Genomic DNA, 21283 nt, shown 5'->3' on the forward strand with positions numbered 1-21283 from the left:
GCAGTTTCCTACATGAATCGTAACTTTCGTGCCATAAAGTTGGTCGGATTAAACGACTCCCAGAAAACTCTTCAGCAGGAGACGCAAGGCTCTTTTTTGGAGTTTACATTTTTCACACACTCATTTTGTTTACAGAAGAATTACCTGCCTATTGTGAAGATAAAATAACCCATCTCTTTGGTCAACGAATTGTCTATCATTTCATAGAAACGACACTTTGTTGACTGGCAATTTCATCACAGTTAAATCTCCCAATACTTGCTGCCATGAAACAAACCCATATCGTTCTATATTTTTACTAGGTTGAAGTTGTGCTCGTCACAAACAGTTTAGATTATTTTAGAACTATAGCCATTACACAGGCAGTTCCTATAGGGCCTAAAAACTCTGACAGACATAAACCTCAATGTTTACAAAAGCTGCTTAAAGGGAAGGATTTATATACAGAGAGACATGTTTACATTAAGATGAAAGAGTGAAATGCCAAACACGCATAACATTGCTTGAACAAACTAAATCTACTTAACTCCAAGTGAAGCCCTGCAAACACAAGACGGCAACGAGGAACCAGTCCGTCATATTGGAGTTTGAACTTTGAATAGAGAAGGTTTTTATATCTCTTTACACTTAACACACAGCGGCTGGGTGGATTCAACAGACTAAGAAACCAGCCTAGAGGACGCTGATACCAGTTACGAGCTGTTTATTTTCATTTTCTAACAACGAGAACTTTGTGATTACAAAAATGAAACCTACCGTTTCAAGGGGGGCGTTTTGCACCTCCCTCATCCTCCTGCTTCTCTCCTGCCTCGCCGTTTCCACGGTAACCATCAACAAGGAGCGACACGCTGCCGATAGCGATGTCAGAACTCTGAACTCTGGTAAAACCGGTACCACCTTGTTCCTCCTCACCGGCTACAAGCCTCCACTGCCACCGCCTGCCGCCGGACCCAAAGCGGCGCCGAAAGAAGCCGAGGTGGAGGACGGAGACGACCCGTCAATCAAAGTTGCCGAGCTCCCTCCGAAGCCCCTCCCTCAGACCATGTTGCCAAGGAACATGACGGCGGCGGACGCCCTGAAACCTCCGCTCGGCGCGGCCCAGGTGGCTCCGCCTCCCAGACGGCTGGTGGATGTGGACGTGTGCAGGTGATTTCCTCCTGTGCTTAGTGTGTTGTGTTGTGTTGTGTTGTGTTGTGTTGTGTTGTGTTGTGAAGGTAGACTAAGTCTACTTTTTAGCACAAATTCTGAAATGTTTTTTCCCTTGTGTAGATCCTGTAGCATGAGCATGGCACTAACACTGCCAGTATTAGGGGGTCAAATCCCACTGGGGCCAGCTATAGTCAAAATATATGCACTCATGGTACCGTAGGGTGTTTTGGATGGATGGAGATAGATTACTGTTGAGCCTTCTGGAGGCGTATTTGGCCTCATTTAATGAAGCATCTGTCAGGGTCAGAAAGTAACGGGGGCTCAGGACAAAAACGCCCTTGAAAGTTAATAAAATGCCTCTGAAATTAAAAATTAAAAATGCCCCCTCTACTTTTCCCCCATGGGCCACTGTAGCCACCATGGGAGCCTATGACCGGACGATTCTTTCCAGTGCGTTCTGGATGAGAAAAATGGAGCATGTTTTGACCAGAAAACAACCGAGTACGCAACCTGAAAAAGTAGAAAACGTTGGCACCACGCAGCCAGCAGTAGAAGAAAATGCTAATCAACACAAACCACTGCTTCACCAAAAAATAAAATTACCAATATCATAAAAAACTCATCAATGGAGGGTGAAAGGCCTGCTGCCTGTTTCCTGCTGTGGGAAAGAATTTAAAAGAAATCTTAGTGGTACAAATTGAGTGTTTATTTGACAGTAGAATGCAATGCCAATATATTCTAAAAATCGGATGAAGATGAAGTTAATTTCTTACCCTGGCATGATGGGAGTTGCCCACTTGATAACCCCAATATCAAACCTGCTGTCACCTCCCCATCGTTCCTCTGACATCCAAGCCAGGTTTCAGAGGCACTGCAGAATCCTAAATAGGACCAGGAACAGTACCACCATATTGTTTTGTTTGATCCCTAGGGGCTACTTTGACGTTATGGGGCAGTTCGACAACACGTTCAACTGCTCCAAGGGCACCTACATCTACTGCTGCGGCACCTGCCACTACCGCTTCTGCTGCGAGCACCAGAGGAACCGGCTGGACCAGGACTCCTGCACCAACTACAAGTCGCCCGTCTGGGCCAACACGCAGGTTTCCACCACCGTGCCCACGGGCAACCGGCCTGACCCGGACTTCGAGACGCTGCAGCAGCAGAGCAGCAGGTCAGGGTCTAGGTCTATCCCGGGACAAGTCATCTAGCACAGAGGAAGTGATTCATTTTACTGGAATCTGGAGTAGCACTACCAGTTGTTGTTAAATTTGAACAAACCTGGTGATAGCAGTAGTAGTAGCAATAATAGAAGTAGTAGTAGTAGTGGTGGAAAGAGTACTAGAATGTCCTACTCAAGTAGAAGTACTGTTACTTTGCTGCTGTTTTACTTAAGTTGAAGTAAATGTACTGGTGTAAAAATCTACTGAAGTGAACGTAAAAAGTAGCTCATTTAAAATGTACTCAGAGTAAAAATTACTGAGTTCGTTTTTAGAAAAGAGAACGTTGTTAGTTGTGATCTTTTCCATTAAGTAAAATTTACTTAAAGAAATGCTGAAAAAGTACACCAAAAGGCTACTCAATTACAGTAACAGGAGTAAATGTAATTAGTTCCACCCTTAGCTAGTAGTAACAATAGTAAAAGTAGTAGTAATCATATTTGTTGTTTGTCATTGTACATTGGTTCATTATTCATTCTTCCAAGCTCATTAAATTCACTGTACACCACAAGTCAGCAACAGCTTAATATAATACCACAAGACGGGCCAAATTAGACTTGGATCAATCCCTCAGAAGTCTCAATGCTTTTTGCACCTCCCATGCACATTTCTCTTCTTAATTGATTTTAAATACTTTTTTTCCTATTATGCTAAATAAACACAAAAAACAAAGAAATACAGAGTGATAAAAGGCCCTTCAAAATTGCAAAAAACTTGCTGAGTGCTGACTACTTTCCCGGTGTTCTGCTAAATGAGCTCATGTTAATGTTACCTCCTCCAAACACAGCACAGCCTATGTGATCGGAGGGGTGATCTCCTTCACGGTGGTGGTGGCCGTCGGCATCAGGATCGCCTTCAGCAAGGTGTCGCGCCGGCCCCGCAACAGGGACATCAACATGCCCAGGTGAGACTGACGACAGGTGGTTTCCTAACAGTTTCTCAGTGGTTTAGACAGAGGGAAATCAAGAGTTAGTACAACCTAAGAACAGAGAACAGCAACACGCCTAGGTGAGACTGGAGGATAGTAGTTTCCTGACACATCACACATACAGTTTGTTTTCTTTGGTGCAAACTAAAGTGGAAAAGTTTACTTGGTTGCATTTTTGTATTTGGTTTGTTTAGGTTAAAACTGCCCAAATACAAGCGAACCAGGGCTTGTAAACAAACATCACATGACTCACAAGTAGCTTGTTTCTTGGACGGAGTTTTGGAAACCTGTTATCCTGCCAGGTTAGAGATTTTGGCAGCAGAATGGAGTCAAAACAAATCTGATTTTGGCTTCTGTAACTCTAGCTAAGCATGATGGACTTATCTGTACTCTTTTTCTCTGGTGTTCATACCAGTTAAGAACACATGAAGAAATTAACGTAAGCATCAGTGATTTGCCCTCGGTTCATTTTGTTATGCTAGGCCGAGTATCAGAAGTCAACATTCGTCTCCTTATAACCATAAAACCTTGCATTTTGGGGTTGTTTAATATGATATAATGATATGATATGATATAATACAATGGCACACATATACAGTTTACATAATGTGGCCTGTATAATGTGGTTAGTGCCACAGAGAGTTAGAGCCAACCTGTAGCAGCTATGTCGACTCCTACAGCAGAACATCTTTGTTCGACTCCTGTCTGTTAAGAGTCATGAAATATGCAGACAGTCATTGGCAGGAGAGGAATTAGGAATTTCAAGGAATTTGAGACCAAGATAAATGAGACTGGTGTGAATAACTGCAATATTGATGATGAGAGGATCAGTTTGCCTCTTATAAGTCGATAAAAGATAAAAGACGACTTAAAAAAGAGTGAAGTCTGACTTTTGGTGTTGTTAAATATCTTAATTTCTTTCGTCCACGTTCTGTTTCCCTCCTCCTTCCTTTCTCCTTATCTCTGTTTTTCTGTCTCTCTTTTGCCTTTCTGACTTCCTGACCCTCTCTCTCTTTCTCTCTGTATCCTCCCTCCTTCCTCCTCCCTCCATCTCTCCTCTGTCAGGGCGCTGGTGGATATCCTGCGTCACCAGTCCAGCCCGGTGCAGCAGGGGGAGAGGAACAACACCACAGTGCTGACCACCACCACCTCCGACGGACGCACGTCCAAAAACCTCTACACCCCCATCCTGCAGAGCAAAGACAACCGCAGTGAGTGACGGGGGGGATTCATGCTAACTTAGGGTGGAGGTACACTGCAGGATTTTGACCAATATTTAGGTTTAATTAGACACATTTGCCGGGGTGAAAGGGTTGTCCTTACCCTGTACTTAAAGGGGAATATCTCTAAATTTAAGAGTCCACATATGTGATTGATATGCCCTGTTCAATGAGTTATTTATGAGCATGAACAATGATTGTACACACTGGAGAAGCTACATTCACAACTTATCTATTGAGTTTATCCGGGAATAGATCCTGCAACCCTGGCAGTGTTAGTGCCATGCTCCAACGTCTGAGCTACACAGGACAGTAAATGTTTTTGTGGACTCACTGAACGTTTATCTCAACTTTTGCATCCAATTGAATTAGATTGGTGGTATTATTTCTGAGCCAGAAAATGTTCTCCTATCCCTAGAAAATCATCTTGATTACTGGAACAATCACCTTTCTCCTCTTTCGCAAGTTACTCCTCTATCTAGTCCTGTGCATTTGTATGACAACACTAATTTACAGGCACAACAAACTGGTCATAATTTTCACCTAAAAAGTTGTGAATAAACCAAACTCTAACCATAACAGTACCATTAACCTCACTGGGGACCTTTCACCCTGCCATACCCTTAAACAGAGAATATCTAAAAAAAAAATATGTATACAAAAAACATGTTTTGTAGTTACTGATGTTTGAAAATGTCGTGCTTTTTAATGCTGTGACTTGGCCAGTAAGTGAAAAACCTTGTTTCTGGCTGTGGGAGACAGTATATGTTCTCTAAAACAGATCAAACTGCCAGTGGGTTTAGGAATAATATATTTAAATACTGAAATTCAGTGGTAGCCGTTAAATTTTCCAATATGTGGGCTGTATTTTTTCTCTCGCTATCACAGGTGGATCTTCTTGACCTCTCTATTTGTTGCTCTATTTAGCAGTGACTCAGCTAAATCAACTGAAGTGTGGTTTTACAATTCTGCCACTTTATTCTGAAGTGAACAGCGCTGCAAAACAAAGACAAATTCAACAGCTTTTTAAATTGGTTTTCTTCGGTCCTTTTCTTTCTAAGTGGTGAATACAGGAATGGTGGTGGACGAGGTTGTTGTATTTAACTATATGGGGTCACACACTTACGGTCCAAACACACACAAACACCACACACATTTTCTCTCTTTACTTCCTCTCTCTGTCGCTCAGCCGCTGTCTCTCTCTCTCTCTCTCTCTCTCTCTCTCTCTCTCTCACCACACACACAAATAGAGACTCTCTCTCTCCAGTCCCTCCAGGATTTTGCTGAATTGTTGTGCCATTATTGTGACTTTTAGGTGTTTTTTGCAGTAAAATTGAACAGAAAAAACAGAGGCTCAAAGCTACGGCAAAGGTAAATACTGTGTTTGGATTCCAGGTTTTAAAAATTTGGCTTCAATTCAACATCAGCACACTAAGCACCAAATAAAATCAGTGTATTTGAATATAGGTCATGATTATGAAACTGAATAGTTTTATGTTTGAGGTAGACTGCGTGTTCAGGATAAATGGAAACTATGATAATGCAGGTTAAATGACAAAGTGCATTTACCACCTTTAGTGGTGAATAAAACTCGATTATGAAACTACAACAGGAAGACCAATGTAGACACTGTCTGTTGATGTACAGTTTGATTGGATTTTATGAGGAAAAGTGTGATGATTGGCGAAGATTACAATGACAAAATTTCAAAATTGCAATTTCCTGGATGGACTATCTTTATCTCTCCTGTCTCTCTGTCTCTCCACACACAAACACAAGCTCTCTCTCTCTCTTTCCTGTCTCTGTCTCTCTCTTTTCTGTCTCTGTCTCTCTCTCTCTCTCTCTCTCTCTCTCTCCTTCCTGTCTCTGTCTCTCTCTCTTTTCTGTCTCTGTCTCTCTCTCTCTCGACACAAATGCTGACTCGACACAGGCCTCTGTGTCCCTCGAGTGGTTGTCCATCAGTTTGTCGGCTCTGCTCTCTTTCAGTTGGGAACTTGCACCACCATTTTAACCAGCAGGGGTCTGGTTCCAGCCCCAAACACTCTGCCACCATCGGTAAGCCTCGTGGTTAGCAGCACAGCACAGGCGGCAGTGTGCCGAGCCGCGTGTCTCTGGCCGGCCGGCCGGCCGTATGACCACACTGTCTGTCCGTCTTGTCGTTGTCGGTATGATGGCCTCTTGTCCCGCACTCTTAAAACAGCTGTGTCCTTGTCAACACTACTTTGTGGCAACCGCAGAACTTGAATGGATAGAAAGGATCATGGTGATTTCCTCTGGTACACCTAACATGGCTTCCACAGACAATTTGATAATGATGTCATGTATTTGAACACCGTTTGTGTCAAGGCCCATTCACATCTAGAGCAACAACTATAAAGATAACTAGAACTGTAAAAAGATTTCAGTTATTCTAAGTCACTAGAGTGTCTGTGTTCCCACTACAATGATAACTATAAAAACATCCAAAACCATAACTATAACTAGATTTTTGGATCGATCTCAGAGTGATGTTTTGGTTGCAGCGACATCGATATAACATTTTCAACCAATCAAATTAAAGTTCTATGGAAGAAAGGGGCGGAGTTTGCTGAGGAACTGATCACAGATATCGCTGTAGTGTGAATGCTTGAGCAACAATGTATTGTTACAGTTTATAGTTATCTTTATAGTTATCTTTTATCATTGTCCAAATTGTTTTATCCGTTGTTCCAAAAAATCACTTAGAGATTGAACCAAAATTATAGTTATCTTTTTGGATGTTTTTACTTATAGCTGTAGTGGGAACACAGAGATTCTATTTACTTATAACGATTTAAATCTTTTTATAGTTTATAGTTATGTTTATAGTTATCGTTCTGGATGTGAGTGGGTCTTCAGTGTGGACAGAACATGAGACTCAGAGAGTTAGAATGTTCGTCTCAACTGCTACTGGAATGTTCGTCCATATGATTCCGTTGCCGTGGCAACGTATCAGCTCTCTGAGTCTCATGCACCAAATCAACACTGATCTCCATGACAACATGATCAAACATTCTATGGCAGCCACTGTAAGCTTACCGGCCAAATGACTGTACAAGACTGTAGATCTGAATGGGAATGACCGTTCTATCAAGTCAAATTCTCTGGTGGCAACGCACATTTGTGTACTTTACAGCACAGCGTGTGTTTGTAACAGTGCATGTTGTATTTCTGTGTCAAATGTGCGCACTCGATGTGTTGAGAATGACACATCTTTGATAAGAGTGTGACCTAAAAGTCGTCTATGGCCTGTCTTCTGCTTACTGCAAGCCTGTCTGCCCCCCCCACTGCCCCCCTCCCCCCCCACCACCACCACACGCCTGCTTCCAAGTGTCCCAATGTGCCTCTTCCTTCTCTCTGTGTAGCAGTGATGTGCCAGTGTGCTTAACAGTAGCAGCTACACATTACGAGAAGTCTTGGCTTAAGCGAAGTCACTGCACTCACTGAAGTCTGTGTGCCCGGGCTCTGCACCAAGAAAACAAACTGACGCTAGCAAAAGTGATCATTTATCTCCCCAAAACATATCAACAACTTTGCATCGGTTGTGTAAGTGTGTGCGCACAGGTAATGGATGGATAGGACTGGCATTCTCGAATGGTCATTTGGTCCACCTAAGATGGCCGCCATATAATGTCAGAAACCCAACCTTGTTTCCATGGCAACACATTCATCAATCATTTGGCTGAACAGAACTAGTTGAACCTTCTAAACTTTTTTCAGTACCAAGAATTTAAAGTCATTCGGCTTACTTACTTTTCACTGAGCAGCATGTAATTTAAACAAAGTCAAAGTTGAATTATTGTGAAAATTTACTTAATCTTACTTACTGGTTCTTCATCTATTAGTTTGCATGGACTGCTGCAATATAGTGATGTATAGAGATATACTATGTAGCTAAATCTTTTTATGATTGTAAGACAACACTTACTCTAGCATTTTATAACAAAGCACATTGTTGTATAAGCAGTGCTTCTATGCATGTATGTAATATGCTATAAGCTATGTTTGCTAACGGCTCAGTTGCTAATGTTAACTAGCAAGCCAAGCAGCCTAACGTTACTAACTGGGGAGCCAGACAGCTGAGATCACATTTAAATAAACTAATAATTCGGTCTGTAAGTTGTGAAAATAAACTACCTCTAATGTAGTGCTGCTGTTATGCTAGCTAATGCACAATACGCTAAGAGATTTGTTTTTAATAAAAGGAGATGGATAAAAGGAAATGGAGACGAGGCTGTTGGCAGCAGTCTGTGATGGATTATGTTTTCAAAACTTTTTGTGTAATTTTTGGACGTGTAAGCATCTTTAGTGCAGTGAACCTTGGGCTTCCCATGCAGTCATGTGGGCCAAGTCACTGTCAGATGTAACCTTGAAAGTTAACATTTGGAGACTTTATCTGTTCTCAGTCCTTGGCTTTCTATTGTTTTGGCTTTGTTCTTCCGCTGTTATATAATATTAGCGGCTTCTTGGGAGGATACAAGAACAGATAAGAATGCATAGTGATTAACACTTCAACTTTCTGAGCGTCCTGCACTCACTCTCCACTCATGAAGCAAAGTTCATTTTCATGACACAGTTATCAAACTTCTCTGGCAGCCATCTTAGCTGTTCCAAAATAGATTACCACGGCGCACGAGGCAGTGTCCAGTCTGATCCTGTGTGTGTGCATCATGATACAAGAGATTGTGCTTTTAGCATGATATTTTATGCTTTCTACAGTGATTTCCCCGCTAAGTTCATTCATTAGAAACCATATGCAAATTGTCGACTCAAAGCTAGCAGTGCTTTTCTTTTCCCCTACAGTGTGTGTGCATCATGCACGGTACAGTAGTGGATGTGGTGCGCTCCCTGGGTGCTGCTTACAGGAGACATTAGTGGCCATCATTGCCCATTACTGTCACTGGTCAATGACCAGTCTACTGTATGTCCAGCAATCATCTTAACAAGATCGCAGCCCATAACCATCACCACCCTGAACAGACCCGACCCCACATGACTGTCTCTGTCGCAAAGACAAGAGAACAACAGCAAATGGCCAATTTTCCAGAGTTACGCAATTTTTTATTGCGGTTTTATATTTTTGCATCATTACCTTTTTATCCTTTTTTTTATCTGCTGCTGACAACATCCCAATTTCCCCCAGCGGTTAATAAAGCTCCTATCGATCTCTCTGTTTTTAAATCTCTAATTTCTCTTCAGAGGAAAACACTGAGCCAGCCATGGGCAGCATGTGTGTGTCAAATTAAAACCTTCTGACTGTAAGCTCATTGTCCCTTTTTCCTAATGTACCTACACATGTCAGGTCACTGATGAATGCACCTACATGTTAGGTCATTATAAGTGCTGTGTGCTTGCTGTTTGGAAGATATGAGTGTAACTGATATGATATACATGTCCCTCCCCTCCCCCACACCGCTAATCTTATATAACAACAAATCATTTCTATATGTGTGTTGATCAATGTAGCGCTTTTGCATTTTGCATAAATGTGAATGGACGTGTATATATATGTATATACTGTATGTATATAGCTCTCCCTGACATTATCAATGTATTTGTATGTATTTCTGTATGGATATGTGTGTGTTGGAGCCTCAGCAGAACAGTATAGATGTATTTATAGATTAGATGGTCACCATGGAGCTGGAAGACACCTGCTGTTTTCTCACTGTTAACCAGCCTGTATCCTCGGGTTTGTTCTCTCTCCCCTTCTCTCTCTCTCTCTCTCTCTCTCTCTCTCTCTCCCTTTCTCTTGTCTTCTATCCTCTATCTCTTTCTCTCCCCATTCTCTATTTCTCTCTCTACCCTAACTATCTTTCCTTTTTGCGTTCTCTCCTTTCTCCCTCTTCATCCCCCTTCTATCATTCCCCTTCCTCTTTCTCTCCTCCTTCTTTCTCTTTTTCCTCTTCATTCCCCTCTCCCTTTGTCTCTCACTTTTCCTCTTTCTCTCTCTACCTCCATTTTCCCCCCACTGCTGCTTTCTCTTCCCCCCTCTTGATTTTCCTCCTTCGCTCTCCGTCTGTTTTCCTCTCCCTCCCTCCATCTTCCTTCTCTCCCTCTTTTGCTTCCTCGCTTCCCATCTTTCCTTCCTCTCTTTTCCTCCTCACTCTCCCTCCCTCCATCTCTCTCTTTCTTCCACCTGTTTCCCCCTTGCTCCTCCCCTCCCTCTCCTCTCTCTCCTCTCTTTTCCCTCTTCTCCCCCTCACTTTTCCTCCCTCGCTCTCCCTGTCTTTTTTCTCCCCTTCTTTCCTCTCTCTCCTCTCTTTTCCTCCCCTCTCTCCCTCTTTTTCCCCACTTCTTCCACCACTTCACTCCTTCCTCTCCCTCTCTCTCCCTTTTCTCCCCTCTTCCACCCTCTCTTTTCCCCTCTCTTTTACTCATTGCTTTCCCCCTCTTTTCCCATGTCTTTGCCACTCCCCCACTCTCTCTCTCTCTCTCTCTCTCTCTCTCTCTCTCTCCCCCTCTCTCTCCCTTCCTCTCTCTCTCTGCAGAGCGCGGGCCTCGTATGAACAACGCCCCCCAGCTCTCCTCTGGGGGCGCCCTGCTGTCGGGGGGTGGTAAGGGTGTCGGCGGCGTCCTCGGCGGTGGGGGGGGCATGAAACACAACAGCAGCCACCCTTCCTTCTCCCACTCCTTCCACAACCTGGCCCAGCTGCCACCCTCCTACGACGCGGCCATGAAACCCGAGATCAACCGCTACAGCTCCCTGAAGAGGCTGGGTGAGCCGGGGGGGGGGAAGGAGGGAGAGCGAGGGAGGAAAAGAAAAACATTGAGGGAGAGAGAGGGGGGAGGGGCAGAGAGGACAGGAAGTGTTATTATAGATATTGATGATTAGGTATCGAGGGCTTTCGGGTGACGTGGAGGTCCTCGTTTCTCTTGCAGTGCCGCTGTAGCTTACGTACATCTCTCCAAAAATGTAACTGCGCGTAGGGCGACGCGAGAACTGTGATTGGCTTCGTATTTCCTCCTACCTGTATCCGGCTGATGTCCGCCGACAGTGAAGACAACATGGAACAGATCGAAGAGAGACGAGCTGCAAATATATTCATTTGTACGACACTTCATCTCTGAACTAGAAAGACAACCAGATGTCACTGAATTGGTGGTGAGAAATATCCAGAACATGAGTTTCAGAGAATGTAAACACTTCTACTTCCGTGTTAACAAAGCACCACACTGCCGTCTAGTGGTTCGGCGGTCTATGCGCAGAATCACCAACGCAGAACTACAAACCTACGGCGTAGTTAGGGAGCGAGTTCAACGCAGAAGTATAACTTGGCCTTTAATTAGCTAATCAGAGCTATCGCTGTCTTGTTGTCTTGTTGACATCTGATTTGTAGCTAACGTTATGAGGCCAGTCGGTGGTAATGGTTCATAGCATGTTAACATTAACATTAGTTGCTTTGATAAACTAACCTGCTGGTTGGATAGTTAGTTAGCTAACAGCTAACTAAGCTAAAGCAACAGTTTGTTCAGGTTAACTGAGCGGACTCTAGAGCTAGGGTTAAAGGAGCTAACACTAAAGAAAGACAGTTTGTGTCACAGTGACCTAAATCTGGAAACAAATCCACCTCATCAGACTATTCACTTGAACGTAAATGTTAATCAGCGGGCCTACACCCACAACCACGACCATCTTCATCAGATATCGCCCATTTTCTAGCCTGGTCGCTGTATATTTAGACATTATTTGCTCACAGCTAATTCTCCAGTGGATCTCCATGATGGCACCAGACATGGTTGCTAAGCGATTAGTGATGCAGCTGCAAAGCCTCTGTTATATTTTACAAGTTTTCAAACCAAATGACCATCTCAGTGTAGTTTTATAAATTGTTGCTTGTTGGTTTTGGAAAATTTACATTTTGTTTGCTGCTTTGGCAAATATTGTTTCTGATAAAACAGTCATGACAATAAAGTAAACAAACTGAGACAGAATGAGACACCAGTGAAAGAAGGGGTTGAGGGAGATTGAGAGAAAGAGAGAGGTATGGGGGAGGGAGAGGAAAAAAGGAGGGAGACAGGTAAGATAAAAAAGGAGTGAAGCTTTGGGAATGGGGGAAAAAGAGGAAATGAGGGAAATTGAAAGAAAAAAATGAAAAAAAGGAAGAGTAAGCTTGAGAGAGATGGGAAGATAAGATGGGGAGAGGTAGGTAGAGATGAAGAGAAGGGAGAGGTGAAAGAGATAACTGGGGAATTGAAAGAGAGAAAGGAAGGAACGAACAAAGGAAAGAAAAGGTAAGAAGGAAAGGAGACAGTGAGACTGTCGTTGGAAAAGTAGAGATAGAGAGAGAGGTTGAAGGAAGAGGCAGTGAAAGAGAGGATTGGGGAAATAAAGAGAAAGAGAGATGGAATGAAGGAAAGGAAAGGAAAGCGAGAGAGAAACACGGGAAGGTAGAGGTGGAGAGAGAGGAACCTGGAGCAGCTGAGGCAGTGAAAAAAAGAGGATTGGGAAAGTCTTAGGAAGCTAGAGATGAAGAGAGAGGTTGGTCGAGAAAAAGAGAAGAAAGAAGGGAGCGGCGGTGAATGAAAGAGAGGATTGGGGGGAAATTGAGAGAGAGAGAGAGATATGGAGGCAGGGGGAGGGGCGTTGGCTGGCTGGTCTGCAGGGGCCTGGCTGCCTTCGACGGGAAGAAAAGAGGGCTGGAGAGGCTGCGGCTGGCAACCTCTCTCTCTCTCCCTCTCTCTCTCCCTCTCTCTCTCTCCCTCTCTCTGTCTGCCTCTCCCTCTCTCGCCCTCTGATAGCTGAAGACCGCGGGGGGAGGGGAGTCGCCTCACACAGCGCTCAAGGCTGAGTGATGGATGGCTACTATGTGGGGGATCGTATGCATGTGGAAGCGTGTGTGTGTGTGTGTGTTTTTGTTGTGTGCGTGTGTGTGTGTTTTTGTTGTGTGTGTGTGTGTGTGTGTTCTATATGTGGAAGTGGAAGCGGTAATGAGGTGAAAGCAGAGGCCAGACGCGGCTCTTTATTATTTCAATTCAGTCAAAGGGAGAAATACTTCAATAGGCGACAATGTGAGGAAAAAGGCTTCACATCGAACCCTTTCCTTCGTCTTCTTCTTCTTCTTCTTCTTCTTCTTCTTTGTGAAAATGCATCTCGATCGCGTTTAATCAAAGCAATCCTGCATCCTTTTTATGGTTTAAATCACCCAAACTGACTTAAGCATTATTTATTTCTGCAAAAGTAGACGTTTCACACAAAAATATCTGTGGTTTTACTAGATGTGAATCATGTCTCCCTAGATAAAAGGAAAATACAGTCCAGTGATATCATGAAATCGCACTGCCAGAGATGGGTGAAAGTTGAAAATTTTGCTCTTTTTCTCTTTCACCTTATCTTTCTCTTTTTTCACCTTCTTTCTTGCCGGATCTCTCTCTCTCTCTTTCACCACATTTGTCTCTTTTGTTGTCTCTCTTGCTCTTTCTTGCCCCGTCTCTCTATCATCACATCGCACCGCTTGAGATGGTTGAAGGTATTTTTTCAAGGTACATGAAAGTGATCGTTTTGAAGAATGTCCCTTGATCTTTACAACTCGTACTCCAAAATTCATGAAAATACAGAAAATAATCTCTCATCACGCTCATCGCTGTGGTGTTTCTGCACTGCACTTCCCAGAGATCACCTGTCAATCAAACCGTGTGGGGGGCGGAGCTTGGGATTTTCTGTTGCTGCAGTTTGAGTTTCTGTAGGTGGCGCTCTCTTCTTTGTCTGTTCAGCCATGGTGGCTATCGCTGCTCATGCTAACGACCCAGTTCTTCTTCTTCTTCTCGTTTATTCCAAACAAACCGGAAACGTAAAACGCATCACTTCCTGTGCGGCAGAGGATTTTTCCCGGGAAAGAGCTAGCAGACACCGGCTGTTTAGAACAGACAATGGAAAAGTTTCATTTTTTTATATGAAAAGGTTGTGTATTATTACTATAATTATTATTATTAAAATGTCTACTTTTGCAGTAAGTACAGGCTGAATGTCAGTTTTGGTGGAACGCCCCTTCAAACGGCCTCCCTCCATCCATTGTATGAAACCTGTTTCTTTTGATGTGGCTCCCCATACGGCGCTGCAGAAAGGACACTGATAAAGGCTTCTTTGTCTCCGGTCGGCAGCCAGGGAGAAACCTAGAGATAATTTGACCATACAGGAGGGGGAGTAAAGAGAGAGAGAGAGAGAGAGACATCGACGGAGAGGAGGAGGGGGAGAAAGAGAGACGAAAGAGAGAGAGATAGAAAGGAAAAAGAGAGAGGGGGAAGTACAAAGAGAGTGAGAGGTGGAGGCGGAAAAAGAGAAGAAAGCCAAAGTGGAGAGAGAAGCAGAATAGTGAAGAGAGAAGAGAAACAGATATATAGAGAGGAAGAGGAGAGGAGAAAGAGAGCTGACAGAGAGAGAGAGAGAGAGAGAGAGCATGAGGGAGAGGGCAAGTTAGAGAGATAAATAGTGAGAGGAGTGAAAAAGAAAGACGGTGGTGAAAAGAGGGAGAGAGGAAAAAAACCTAGAGAGAGGAGGAAGAGTGAAAAAGAAAAAAGGAGAAAGAGAGATACAGAAAGAAAGTGAGAGAGGGAACTAGAGAGAGGAGGAGGAAGCGGAAAAAGAGAAGAAAGCCAGAGAGAGAAAGAGAATAGAGAAGAAGAGAAGAGAAACAGATATATATAGAGGAAGAGAGAGGAGAGAGAGACCTCACAGGAAGAGAGGGCGAGGGCTGAAAGAGAGAGAGAGAGAGATGAGAAAGACCGAGCAAGAGGGAGGTAGAGAGAGAAATAGTGAGAGGAGAGGAAAAAGAAAGAGAGGAGGGGGAGAACAGAAAGAATAAGAAAGGGAACTAGAGAGAGAGGAGAAAGACAGAGCAAGAGAGGGAGAGAGTGAGGTAGAGAGAGGAGAAAGAGGGTGGTGAAAAGAGAGAGAGAGGAAAAAACCTAGAGAGAAGGAAGGGGAGAAAGAGAGAGAGAAAGAATAACAGAGAGGGGGAGGAGGGGTGAGAGAGAGAGAGAGGAGGAGGCAGAAAAAGAGAAGAAAGCCAAAGAGGAGAGAAGATAGTGAAGAGAGAAGAGAAACCGGGGAAAAAGTGAGAGAGAGCTGACAGAAAGAGAGGGCCAGGGCAGAAAGAAAGAGAGAGAGGAGAGGAAAAAGAAAGAGAGGAGGGGGAGAACAGAAAGAATAAGAAAGGGAACTAGAGAGAGAGGAGAAAGACAGAGCAAGAGAGGGAGAGAGTGAGGTAGAGAGAGGAGAAAGACGGTGGTGAAAAGAGAGAGAGAGAGGAAAAAACCTAGAGAGGAGGAAGGGGAGAAAGAGAGAGAGAAAGAATAACAGAGAGAGGGAAGAGGGGGAGGAGGGGTGAGAGAGAGAGAGAGAGAGGAGGAGGAGGCAGAAAAAGAGAAGAAAGCCAAAGAGGAGAGAAGATAGTGAAGAGAGAAGAGAAACCGGGGAAAAAGTGAGAGAGAGCTGACAGAAAGAGAGGGCCAGGGCAGAAAGAAATAGAGAGAGAGAGCAGGAAGAGAGAGAGAGAGAGAGAGCAGGAAGAGAGAGAAAGAGAGCAGGAAGAGGAGAGGTGGCTGGCTAAAGGTCAGGTTTAAATTGGCTCTCAGGGAGCCGGCTGCATGGAAAGGCTTTGAAGATTAAAGCGGTCCCAGCGCTGCAGAGCAGAAAGCAGGGAAACACTGGATTTCACTATTAATGAACCCCGCTAACTCCTCTCTCTGCATCTCTCTCTCCCTCCCTCTGTCTTCTCCTTCTCTCTCTCTTTCACCTTGTCTATCTTTCATTCCGTCCCCTACTTTAATTCAATTCAATTCAACAAGCTTTAGTGGCATGACTGCTCTCTAACAATATAAACAGGTTTCTGGAGTGTAATTGATGATTTTCATGTAGTTGATAAAATATAAACGTTAAACGATAAACTTTAAAATTCAGGAACTTTACTTTTTCTTATCTCTCTTTATCTCTGTTGCCCTTTCTTCTTGCTCTTTTCTTGTTTCTCTCTTTCGCCTTATCCTTCTTTTCCCATCACTCTCCCAACTTTCTTTAACATCTTTTGTCTCATCTCATCGCTTTTATTTTTCTTTTTGCCGTATCTTCATTCTCTTTTTCACGTCTCTCCATATCTTTCTCTTTCACCGCATCTCTTTCTTTTGCCCCTTTCTCTTTTTTTTGCCCTATCTCTCTTTTGCCTTATCCTTCTCTTTTGCCATCTTTGTTTTAACTTTCTCTCTCGCATATATCTGTCTCTCTGTCACCGCTTCTCTCTCTTTCGCTGTCTTTTTTTGCTCTCTTTTTCTGCTCTCTTTTTCTTTGTATTTCTCTCATCCATCTCTTTTTTCACCTTTTCTCTTGCCATACATTTCTCTTTGTCACCACCTCTCTCTATCATTGCCTTTCTTTCTTTTTGGCCCTGTCGCTCTCTCTCCCCTTGTCCTTCTCTTTTCACTTTCTCTTTTTTCACCTTTTTTCTTTTGCCTTATCTCTGTCACTGCATCTCTCTCGTCTCTTCTTTCTTTTTGGCTCAATTTCTCTCTTTCATTGTGTTTCTCTTTCTTTATCTCTTTTTTTCACCTTCTCACTCATTAACTGCGCCTCTTTTATTCTCTCTTTGGCCTTCTCTTTTACATCACTTTTTCTCTTTTTTTCACCATTCTTCTGTCACCACATTACTTTCTTTCATGGTGTCTCTCTTTTTTGCCCTATGTCTTTCCCCTTGTCTTTCTCTTTTGCCTTCTCTCACTCTCCGCCCCTCTCTTTTTCTCTCTCTCGGTCAACCAGAGAAAGAGCTGGACGAATACTCCAGCTACTACGCCAACAAACGGCGCTCCAACAACGCCCCGCCCTCCTTCCACTCTTCGCAGCACCACCTGCCCTGGGGAGGCGACTACACCCTGGGCACCCGGGGCACGCTGCCCCTCAACGGCTCCCGGCCGCGCCTCCACATCCCCACCTCCACCCCCAACCCCTACCCGCTGCCCGCCCAGACCCAGACGCATTACACCAGCTCCAGCTTCGACAGGCCGCCGCGCCGCGTCCGCTCCCAGGACCAGCTGCTGCCGTTCGGGGACGGGAACACCCTGTCCCGCCTGTCCAAGAACCAGCAACACCAGTACTACAAAGCCATGATGAGCACCAGCAGGAGCTCCAACTCTCAGACGCTCCGCAGGTGAGAGGAGAGGAGGGGAGAGGAGAATGAGATGCGATGAGATGAGTTGAGATGAGATGTGATGAAATGAGTTGAGATGAGATGTGATGAGATGTGATGAGAGGAGAGAAGAATGAGATGCAATAAGATGAGATGCGATGAGATGTGATGAGATGCGGTGAGATAAGATGAGAGGAGAGAAGAATGAGATGCAATAAGATGAGATGTGATGAGATGCGATGAGATGTGATGAGATGCGGTGAGATGAAAGGAGAGAAGAATGAGATGAGAATGAGATACGATAAGATGAGATGTAATGAGATGCGATGAGATGAGAATGAGATACGATAAGATGAGATGTGATGAGATGTAATGAAATGCGATGAGGTGAGGATAGAAGACAGCAGAGGTGAAGAGAGTTGAGATGAGACGATAAGAGAGACGAGATGAGAGATGAGATGTGATGAGATGAGAGGATAGAAGACAGGAGAGGTGAGGGGAATTGAGATGAGACATAAGATGAGACAAGAAGATAAAGTAAGAGAGGAAAAGGAATGAGATAAGAAGATGAAAGATGAGAGGAAAGAGGAGATGATAAGGGAGTGAGATGATGTGAGTTGACATGAGAGGATAGAAGAGAGGAGAGATGAGGAGATAAGAGAGAGGAGATGACAGATGAGATGTGATGAGATGACATGAGATATGAAGATAAAATAAGAGCAGAAAGGGAAATGAGATATGATTAAAGCTGAGAGGAGATGAAAAGGGAGAGGGGAAAGATATGAGATATGACATGAGAGGATAGAAGACAGGAGAGGAGTTGAGATGAGACGATAGAGAGCGAGGAGACGAGAGATGAGATCAGAGATCAGAACAGCAGATGAGACAAGAAGATAAAATATGAGAGGAAAGGGAATGAGATAAGAAAATGAAAGATGAGCGGAAAGCAGAGGAGATGAAATGAGAAGATAGAGGAAACATGAGATGATAGGAGAGGAAACGAGATGAGATGTGATATGAGATGACACAAGAAGATAAATGGGGGGGAATGAGGGGAATGTAATCAGTTCATAAGACCAGAGAGGGAATCAGTACCTCGATTATACTGAAAAATAAGAATCCAGGCATGAGACGCTGCATCATTTTATGTGCAAATTACGTAATCTAACACCAGTGGGGATTAATGAGTCTCTGGGGTTTTTCAAATTTTCCTCCCAGGTCCCACGAGAGGCTGCTGGTCTCACCGGACCATCTGGAGGACCGGCTCATGGCGATGGGCCTGATAATGGGAGGAGTAGACAGAGGAGTTGACAGAGGAGTGGACAGAGTTGTAGGAGGAGGAGGGATGGTGCCCACCATGGGACGGCTCAGCCACCACCAGAAGACCCAGTCGCAGCAGAACATCTGCGTCACGCCCTCCATGGACCGCCACCACATGATCAAGATGAACTCCCACCCGACGCCGGGCCACGACCACGACCGCAGCGCCGCCGCCATGTCCGGCATGGGCATGCACGGCGGCTGGGACCCCCACGGCGGGGGCGGGATGGTGGGCGGCGGGGGCGGGATGGCGGGCGGCGGGGCGGGGTCGATCGGAGGTCACCCCAACGCCCGGCGGATGGCCTTCGCCACCAAGAGGCAGAACACCATCGAACAGCTTCACTTCATCCCCGGAGGAGGAGGAGGAGGAGGGGGAGGGGGGCAGGGACTGAGGACCGGGAGTAAGAACGAGGTGACAGTGTGAGAAAGAGAGAGAGAGAGGGAAAGAGAGGATGAAGAAGAAGAAGAGATGAGAGATGAAGATTGAAGTTTTAAAGAAGTGTTGAAGAGGCAGACGGGAAGAGGAAAGGGAAGCCGTGCGAGGCGATGGGGAAAGACGATAAGAGGGAAGAAAGAAAGAAAGATGAAGACGAGAGATAGAAAGATGGGTAGAAAGAGAGAGAGAGAGAGAGGCAAGCTAAGTTGGAAGAAGGGGAACGAGGAAGAGGTTTGACCCCAGCACGCTGCCTCAGAAAACTGCACTCCCCCCTCCTGAAAACAGTGCAGCACGCAGCAAAAACCGTCCCGTAACGAAACACAAAAAGCAGTAGATGACATTAATCTCATAGTGAGTATAGCCAATTGATTTTATCCTTATCACTTTGTGTATTGGAAAAAGAGAATATTTCAGCCATACTGTGCAAAGGGAAGACAGAAATGTCCGTTTTAAGAAGAGCAAAAAAAAAAAAAAAAAGAAAGAAAAGAAAATCATAAGAAACGTCTTGTTCCCCTGTGAATGCATTTTGAAATCGCTGGGACTTAAGTGACTTTTATTGGTGGATCCCGTCGGGTCGAATTTGTTGGATTGTCATTGAGTTTTATTGCGCCGTCTTCTGAGTCTTCTAGTGCTCTGACAGAGATATTTCTGTCTTTGAATCCGCCGTGGATGGATGGATGGATATAGAGTACAGAGAGAAAGAGAGACGGGTCGGCTTGTCTTTGTATTAAAAACATTAAGAGTATTTAAGACCAAACAGTGTTGAAAACAGTTGCTTTTTGTATGAAATTAACCTATTAATAGTATTAATATTACTGAGCCCTGTAGGACTTTGTGTAAAAAAAAAAAGAAACCCACATGTATCCTTTAGCTAATCAGTTTGATAACTTGAAGGCTGGGCGTTCGAGCTGGCCGTCATTTATTTCTCAACTTGTGATTGGACTATCATGAAAGCAAACATTAGGTCGCTCTGTCGTCGTCGTCGTCAGCGTATCTGACTTTGCAGAAAGAATCGAGGAAAAGCTCAGTCAGCCATCTATCTCTTGATTGCCTTTATGGTTTGATTCATTCCAGCTGAAGAGTTTCATTCCAAAATAAAATAAGCACCATTTAAAGAAAAAACCTGGTAATTTGCTGGCGTAAAAGTAAAATGATCGAAGCTACTTTAAGGCCCTTTGCTAGCAAAATAGTGAATTCTAGGTGGCGTATGTTGTGTGTTTTTGAAACTTTCAAAATGGATGTATATAGCGTTTTGGAATGAGACTCTTCATTTTATAATGGAGGAACCCGCCACAATGCCACTTCACGCTGACTCATATATAAAGTGTATGGGTCGCATATTGACACATTTTTAGTACCGACCCCCCCGACCGAGCAAACGGCCCCTCAGCCACTGCGGGTCAATCTGAAGCGTTTCATCACCAGTGTGTAGAGAAACAGAAGAGGGTTTTTTTTTACCGCTGAGAGATATTTAACAAAACCCCCGCCGTACTTCTACTGAGTCTTCACTGACTGCCACATACAGTATTATCTGCAAGTCCAGCTGTTCACCTCGTATGATGGGTGGGTCGGGGGGGGGGGGGGGGAGGGGGGGCTTTGAGGGGGAGGGGTGGGGTGGGTGGGGGCAGCGGACACTTCACACCAAGGGCTAAACTGAAACTTCTCTGTGTGTCTTTGCTCTGTACAGCGTCGGCTTTTCATTTTCCTGTTATTTTCTCCCTTTCTTTCGCGTGTCAGTATTGGGAGACATGGTTGTTGCAGCGTTACATAAACCTGATTTGTTTTTTTTTATTATATATAGAAGTATAGAGAGGAAATATAAAACGCAATGCAAGGAAATTTCCGCAAAGCTACTTTGTGCTCTTTGAGGGAATTCTGTG

At 44.3% G+C, this 21283-nt stretch overlaps 1 protein-coding gene across 1 annotated transcript; it reads left to right on the top strand.

Moving 5' to 3' along the window:
- The first annotated feature begins 745 nt into the window (after positions 1-745).
- On the top strand, positions 746-19391 carry shisa7b (shisa family member 7). Its single transcript, XM_071896435.2, has 8 exons — positions 746-1146; positions 2081-2323; positions 3157-3273; positions 4363-4508; positions 6504-6572; positions 11027-11254; positions 17281-17668; positions 18866-19391. Exons 1-8 carry the CDS (start codon positions 746-748, stop codon positions 19389-19391), a joined length of 2118 nt encoding a protein of 705 aa, XP_071752536.2.
- Positions 19392-21283: the final 1892 nt, after the last annotated feature.

The sequence above is a fragment of the Centroberyx gerrardi genome, chromosome 19, assembly GCF_048128805.1.
Source record: "Centroberyx gerrardi isolate f3 chromosome 19, fCenGer3.hap1.cur.20231027, whole genome shotgun sequence".
NCBI lineage: Eukaryota > Metazoa > Chordata > Actinopteri > Beryciformes > Berycidae > Centroberyx > Centroberyx gerrardi.

Bases quoted from the DNA above. Each gene is read 5' to 3' on its own strand.
- shisa7b (XM_071896435.2), top strand. From the start codon at position 746: ATGAAACCTACCGTTTCAAGGGGGGCGTTTTGCACCTCCCTCATCCTC. The intron at 4,509-6,503 runs GTGAGTGACGGG...GCTCTCTTTCAG, and splicing joins GCAGAGCAAAGACAACCGCA to TTGGGAACTTGCACCACCAT. The intron at 17,669-18,865 runs GTGAGAGGAGAG...TTTTCCTCCCAG, and splicing joins AACTCTCAGACGCTCCGCAG to GTCCCACGAGAGGCTGCTGG.